The 8,089-nt window shown below is 38.8% G+C and overlaps 1 protein-coding gene across 1 annotated transcript; it reads left to right on the top strand.

Annotated features, from left to right (window-relative positions):
* The first annotated feature begins 1,068 nt into the window (after positions 1-1,068).
* Positions 1,069-1,781, top strand: LOC115030644 (40S ribosomal protein S27-like). The gene is made up of 2 exons (XM_029475545.1): positions 1,069-1,237; positions 1,624-1,781. The coding sequence occupies exons 1-2, from the start codon at positions 1,069-1,071 to the stop codon at positions 1,779-1,781; spliced, it is 327 nt and encodes a 108-aa protein (XP_029331405.1).
* Positions 1,782-8,089: the final 6,308 nt, after the last annotated feature.

The following is an 8,089-nucleotide window of genomic DNA, read 5'->3' as shown; positions in this document are numbered from 1 at the left end:
GTTTATATTTGGACTGTGATGCTTTGAGACTCTGATTCTGTAACTTAAAAATCTCATTTAAAATATCAGCTTATGCAAGAACAATAATTTAAAATGCCTCCATCCCTTTAGCAAAAATCCCCATGCTAATTATGTGAGGCTTACAGTGCAGCCAAGTTCCTTTGTTTTCTTTTATCTCTTGAAGGGATGGGGTAGCCACACTTCCATAAGTGCCTGCAATTGCAAGATAATAATAGGATGATTTTTTTCTCTTAAATTTTTGTGTTTTATATACTTCTAAAAATTGGTATAGAATATGAAAAGGAAATGAAACTGAAAATGGAGACAACTTCAACATAAAAGCCATTCTCTTCAAAGAGGAAGGATTCAGAGGAATAAAACAACACAGATTTTTTCATTATCTCTATTTTATTGCTATTAAATTATAGATTAGTAATTTGGTAATAATAATTTGTTTTCAACCACCTATGGTAGTAATGTATAGAAAAAATGAGATAAGTCTTAAGACAATGTTTTCATGGGCGTTTTTAATGGTCATATAATAAAATCATTTAGATGAGACTGGGATATAGTTCCATTGGTAAAAGTGCTTGCCTGACATGCATAAGTTCCTGATTTCTACTCTCAGGACGACCTAAACAAGGCATTGTGGAACATGCCTACAATCTCAGCATTCAGAAGGCAGAGGCAGAAGTTTCAATAGTCTGAGGTTATCCTCTGTTATATAGGGAGCTCGAGGCCAACCTAATCTATATGAGATCCTCTCTTAACACAGAAAGTTTTCTCACAGGCAAATCTTCTGCTACTGCCAATGCATTTTAGTAAAAATGGAAGCTGAATTGCTAAAGTAAAAGCATAATGCACTAGACTAAGCAACCTCTCAACATTATTCATCAAAGTTCTTAGGACTGTCAGTCAGGCATGCGACTGTGGGATTTGATTAAGGAACTCTTCATTTGCTTAACACATTCTATTTGGAACATCGTCTAGGTTAGGTAAGACCAAACATTAGCTTTACCTCAGAAATCTGAATTAGCTTTCTGGCGGTGAATACCTCCCTATGAGACCATGCCTCTCACAAAGGACTGCCTTCATCCCTCTCCAGAAGAGAAGAGGAAACACAAGAAAAATCACTTGGTGCGGAGCTCCAATTTCTACTTTACAGATGTGAAATGCCCAGGCTGCTATAAAATCACCACAGTCTTTAGCCATGCACAGACCATCATTATACTGGCTGGTTTTGTGTGTCAACTTCACACAAGTTGGAGTTATCACAGAGAAAGGAGCTTCAGTTGAGGAAATGCCTCCATGAGATCCAGCTGTGGGGCATTTTCTTAGTTAGTGATCAAGCAGGGAGGGCCCATTGTGATTGGTGTCATCTCTGGTCTTGGGTTCTATAAGAAAGCATGCTGAGCAAGCCAGGGGAAGCAAGCAAGCCAGTAAGAAACATCCCACCATGGCTTCTGCATCAGCTCCTGCTTCCTGACCTGCTTGAGTTCCAGTCCTGACTTCCTTTAGTATTAAACAGCAATTTGGAGGTGTAAGCTGAATAAACCCTTTCCTCCCCAACTTGCTTCTTGGTCATGATGTTTTTTCCTGGAATAGAAATCCTGACTAAGATAGTCATCCTGTGTGTTGGCTGCTCCACTGTCCTCTGCCAGCCTAGAGGTGGAACAGCAAGGCTGACGGACGGATGCTCCCTCAGGAGGAAGCAGCACCGAAAGCCCCTGATTGAAGATGAGTGGGGACCTTCCCAATTAAACGCATTGTGGTTTATATAGTGTCTGTCTTGTTTAACTGATAGGAAGGGGTGCCTCAAGTATTCCAGGGTAACCAGAAGAGTGATCCTTTTGGGTCAAGAAGGTCTTGAAGATTAAATTCCATTCAAAAGTGAGATTTAAGGGCCAGAGAGATGACTCAGCCATCAGAGACACTTGACAACAAGCCTGTCTTATGTCCCCAGAACATAAATGGTGGAAGGAGAAAACAGATTCCCTCAGGTTATATCTGACTTCCACACTTGGATCAGGGCATATTTGTGTTCCCTTCTTCCTTAACCCAAGCAGATAACTATAAGAAAAAAAGGTGAATAAACTGAGGTTTAAGTGTTATTAAAAAAATAAAATAAAAATCTGCCAGGCGTGGTGGCACACACCTTTAATCCCAGCACTCGGGAGGCAGAGGCAGGCAGATTTCTGAGTTCAAGGCCAGCCTGGTCTACAGAGTGAGTTCCAGGACAACCAGGGCTTTACAGAGAAACCCTGTCTCGTAAAAACAAAAACAAAAACAAAAACAAAAAAATAAAATTAGAAATAAAAAATAAAAAAATAAAAATCTGAATGGAAGTTGAGCATAAATGGTCTCTTTAGCTTCACAGTGTAATAGCATGGAGAAGGCCATCCTTGACTGAATCTTTGAATCGAGTTTCTAAGGCTCTGTTCCTGCAATGCTATCTGCCATGATTCCCACTCTCCTTTTCTAAATCCTTTCTCTACCCCACCTTTGTGTTATCATGGGTGTGAGTCATGAAGTGCCAGCCCCTGTGCAAAGCTGCTGCATGGGGTCTCTGCCAAAGGTGGTACCAAAACAGTAATAACTGAGGGTTCATCCACTCACACACACACACACAAAAGAATTAGACTCCTTCCTGTGGAAAATCAGAGTAACAGGAAGGGACACAGAATTTAAAGAAAACACATAAAAGTTACAAATTCTTCATGGCAGAGTAGAATTGTATTTATCACATGAAGAAGTGGCAGTAAGAGCAATGTCATTGGGTTATCATCAGGATATGTAAGATAATACATATGCTTTCAATGCAACTCCTGCATAAAGAAGAGAAAAATAAGATATATCTTATAATTCATAACAACATTCTCCTTAAAGATTCCTTAATTAATGGTCTATTTTGCATTCAAATGTTAGAAGTATTGTAGCTCTGTGTTTTAAGGATTAAGTGCTGGGAGATGCCTATGAACCACATCAGCAACAATCATGGCACAGTAACACAGGGTTCAGTAATGGCATGCATGTCTTGGTGGTAACCAACAACTCTCTTGCTGGACTTAAGATCACTCAACAGGAAGGAAACCATGCACTGCAAACTTCGTTAGTTATTCAGTGTTATTGGAGTCATGAATATGAGAGGAGAATCTACAACCACCAGTTTCCTAAACCAGCATAATCCCTCTCAACCATCTAAACAGATACCCACAGATAAGTATGGTGGCTACCCCTTGTCAAGGGAACATCTCTTTGACACAGAGACCACTATGGAGAGCCACAAGCAATTAAAATTCAGATTATGAAACCAAGTCCCAATGAAAACATCTACAAAACAATTTTTATACCTAAGTCTCAGGAAACATTGCAGAAAAGGGGACAGAAACATTGTACTAGCCAGAGGAATGGAGTTTGCTGTGAGATTGTCTTCTAGGGGTGTCAGAAGCTATACTCATAGAGTCTCACCCACATGGTTGCCTCAATATGATCTGAATAAGGACAACAACAAACGATATGTCAATGTAGACAGAAAGAAGACTATGGTTTTGGATAACCACTTGGTGTGCTATTTTTGTTGACTTTTCAAGGCTATAGCAGATGCTCAGTGCCTGGGAACAAGAATAAACAAAATGTTCAAAGATGAGCTTGCCTCCCCAGGGGCTGCTGTCAGACAATAACTGAGGTCAATTGGAGGCACCTTCTGTATGGTTTCTCACAGTTTCCCAGTGGGGTTTGAATCCCACCAGTCCTGAGTGGTAATCAGCAAAGCAGGAGCACCCAGTGACCTTTCTCTACTTTCTGTGTATTCTTTCTGTTCTCTTTCTTTAGTATCCTCTGACCTTCAAAGCAGCCTTGATTGATCTCAAGACAGGATTATCTTAGATTTTTCTTTCATGGAAGCCAATGCAGAACAAGATAAATAGTGATTTTGGATTTTTTTGGTTGTTTGGTTTTTGCTTTTTTGCAGTGTTAGGAATTGAACCTAGAGCCTTTTGCAAACTAGGCAAGTACTCTACCTCTGACCCACACACTCAACTCCCATTACCTGAATCAATCAAAAGATACAGGGAAATTATCGGCAATGCCTAATGCTTACTACCAAAGACCCAGTAGTCCTGTATATTCAATCTGATCCCTGGCAAAATTGGAAGCTAATTTTCAACAACTCTGACTTACACTAGAACAGAGTAAATAAAATTTTGTGTTTGGTCTTAAAATAAAGATTGACCCACAATGGTTACACCAATGCACCTGTAACCACAGCTCTATCCACACATTCTTAGTCTGTGGAAAAACTTCCATATCATTTTTGGTTGTGGTATCTATTGTCTTGATCCTGCTATGATATAGCAGAATAAGGTAAGAACTGTTAGTTCACCTCCAATATATTTACAAATGAACTAAATAGATGAGTAGCTGAGAGATGGACTATACTTTTGAGCCAGTCAATAAATAAAATGTTCCTATCTTCTATTATATGGGAAATAATGCAACATTAAGCATGTTTATAGGGCAATCAGAGAGGTCCATAGTTTCTAAGAAGTCAAGTCTCATCTCCAGGAAGCATGAGGCTCCTCACTGCCACTCTGGACCATTTGTTTTATAATTGACTATCAAGCATTTCATGGAATTGAATCAAATTTGACCTACATTTTGGATGATTCCATCATCATGTAGTTTTGATCACTCTGCCAGAGAAAATAATGCATTTTTCAACAAAAAAAAAAAATTCTATGTAAAGCAAACATGATTGCTCTATATTAGAGTCTTCTCTTTAAATCACTACTGGGTTTTCATTACCATTCTATTTGTTTTTCTTCTTCAATCTTTCTTTGTCACAAGTACCAAGGAGATAGTTGTAGAAATGTAGAACAAAACACAGAAAATAGAAAAAAGAAGAGCTTCTTTTTGACATTTTCTCTTTGAAGGACCATATTTAAATCTAGTTATACATAAAATGATCTTTCTGATTATCATCAGAAAATGGCAGAGAATAAAATTCTTTTTTGAAATATTTAACTTATTTTATTATATTTATTCATTTACCATGGTGTATATGTACGTGTTTGTGTCTGTGTGTGTGTGAGTTTGAGTGTGTGGAGAGAGAGAGAGAGAGAGAGAGAGAGAGAGAGAGAGAGAGTTTGAGTGTGTTTACTTGTGGAACAGAGTACCACTTGCTGGAGTTTTTTCTCTCTTTTCATCACGTATGTCCTGGGATAGAACTCCAGGCCTGGCAGTGGGGGTTACTAAGTGTCTTTTTCCACTAAGCCATCTTGCTTGCCCTATGTAGCATAATTTCAGTAGAATTAAATATAGAAGGAGATCCATATCTCACTTCTAAAAAATCAAATTTTTGCTTTAGTAGTTCCCAAACCTAGATCAAACACCTACTTCTTTTGCTTAGAAAAGTGAAAGCTGTCTATAATATTGACAAAACATGTAGAAAAGGCAAGAGAGAGCAACCCTTCTACCCACAATCCACTACAGAGAGATCTTCTAGGGGAAAGGAGAATTGCTAAGTACAGATGTCAGGGGTTCAAGGTGAAAGGTCAATGGTTGGGCTTCAATGACTGATCTTAAAAAGGCAAACCAAACCAAACACAAACACAACACCCTTGAAGGTGCAGGGTAAGGAAGCTAGAAGAAACATGTACCAACTCTGTAAAGGTCTAGTTCTATGACCTCATCACAGATCAACTAGAATTTCCACACACTGCACCATGAAAATGTAGTCCTGACAAACATAAACCTGTTTCACACGATTTCTGAGGAATCTGGTTTTCAGGTCTTGTTATCTGATAGCAATCCTTCCTTTTACCCCATCATGGTCCAACCTGGGCTAAGCCCTTTAGGACATTGTCAGTGGCACTGTCATTTCTGAAAGCCTGCTTAGAACTAACAGACCTGGGGTGTAGGTGTGATGCTGGGCATCACTGCAGATTCCAGCTGAGGTCCAGGAGTGAGGCTGGACATCCCTGTGGACTTCAGAGTCCACAGTTGACACTGTGTATGTGAAATGTCTCTTCTCAAAATCCCAGAACTATGTATATCATATGAACTTACGTGCAGTCAGTCAGAGGGATGTGAAAGGATCATGAAATTGGCCATGCTGATGCTGTCACTTCCTCAGAAAGATTTTATGCAGAGTAGAAATTACACATAATTACAGAAAAGCATTTTTGTCCTATGTGATTTGTAGCCAAATATAGGAAATACATACTTATCATACTTGTGCTTCAAATAGGAATTGAATCTGCTTTTGTTAAATGATCTATTGGTTATAATTTATAAAATTACCATATATAAGATTAAAAAGTATGGCTGTAACTTCACTTTAATTGAGCTCCATCAAACTAGAAAAAAATAAAATAAAATTGAAAGGTTTTTGTCTCCTCTAGTTTCAAAGGTGTTGTCATGGGAAAGTTCTGTTTCTGTTCTCCTCATTCTAAAACTCAAGTCTCATCTCCATGTGACTAAGAGCTTCGGGTATTTCTTGAGCTTCAGGATGTAGAAAGACAGCTGCCTCTTTCCTGCCTCCCCTATGCCATTTAACAGCCTCCTACTCAGCCAGAATTGGCAGAGAAGCTGAGCAGAGAATCTGCTCCATAAAGGGAATTATAAACAGGATGTATTTGTACAATAGGAAGGGAAAATGAAGCCGATTTCAGCACAATGTGAATTGATTTACTTCAAACAATGACTATCTTCCTATCAAGGCTATACAATTAAGATCTTGCACACTTAGATTTTCTTTAAAGTGGTGAATTTTCTCTCATTAAGAAAATTAAAATAATCTGTCCACTCCCACTCTTTTGTATGCATAATTCCCCTTAAACCATGATTATTATGCTTAGGAAATGTCAGCCTTGATTTAGCCCCACCTGGTCCCCACCGCCCACCTTCATTTCAACTCATGGATTCTCTTTGTTAATTGCTTTTCGAGTTCTTTTGTGGAGATGGTGGAGATCCTGTGCACTGAGGCCAAAACTAACAGCTCTCCTTATCCATGTTCTTTAGAAGATAACTTTGCAGGTCTTACCAAGAAAAGGAAAGCCTATTTCCTTTCTTTTTAAACCTGAGTTGGTCTTGTGGCTTGCTTCTGCTAAGATGTTATAGTAGTAACAGCCTGTCCCCTATAAACCCTAGATGGTTTGTTTTCCTTTTAAAAACATGTCACCATGGTGCTACCACATGAATGAGCCTGGACCAGTCTCAGAGACTGAGAGGACATATGAAAAAAGAGTCCCATTGCTCCAGCTGATGCCAAATGGCCTTGGAATATGTGAAGACAGTCGTCCAGCCAAATGCAGGAAAACCACTGATTATACCCATGGCTGATTCAGATACCTGAGGGGGTTGTAACCCAGATGATGTAATAAATATCTTTTAAAACCATTCCTTTGGGGACATTGTTACACAGCAGTAATGACTGATACTTTAAAATTTAATCCTCTCATTTAAATGTTTTATTTTGCCCTAAGATTTCTTATATGCCATTTAGTATGTGGGCACAGATTTATAATACAAGCAATACTTTAGAGTCACGCATTGAGACTTTTCATGTGGACTGAGTGTGTGTGATATACTACTTTCAACACTTATTCATATTTAGCTTATATGGCCTCTGTATTTGTCAGCTTGGAATACCATAACAAGTTACTTAAGTTGCGTAGTTTTATTAATGACAAGAAGTTCTTGCTCAGAATTCTAGAAGCTGAGAAGTCCAAGATTAAGGTACAGACTGATTGGTTTCTTTGATGGGGGAGGGGGGGCTGTCTTCCTGATTTGTCTGCTGTTCATTTTTCATGGCTTCCCCAGGAATTGAAGCAGGAAGAGATAATGACAGTGATGGGGAGGAAGACAAAAAGAGAGAGGGGGGACAGGAAAGGAACAATCTGTTTTCATGTCTAATCTTAAAACAAATGACACAAATCACACTGGATCAGGATCCCAATCATATGAGCATGTTTAATTCCTTACTCCATGTTCAGTCTCATTGGAACTTAGAGCTTCAGCTTATCAGCTTTAGAGGATATAATTCAGTTCATAATGGTACTGCTTAAAGAGTCCTTTCCTTGGTATCTAG

This window comes from Mus caroli, chromosome 3 (assembly GCF_900094665.2).
Source record: "Mus caroli chromosome 3, CAROLI_EIJ_v1.1, whole genome shotgun sequence".
NCBI lineage: Eukaryota > Metazoa > Chordata > Mammalia > Rodentia > Muridae > Mus > Mus caroli.
This window is presented reverse-complemented; position numbering and strand designations above follow the sequence as displayed.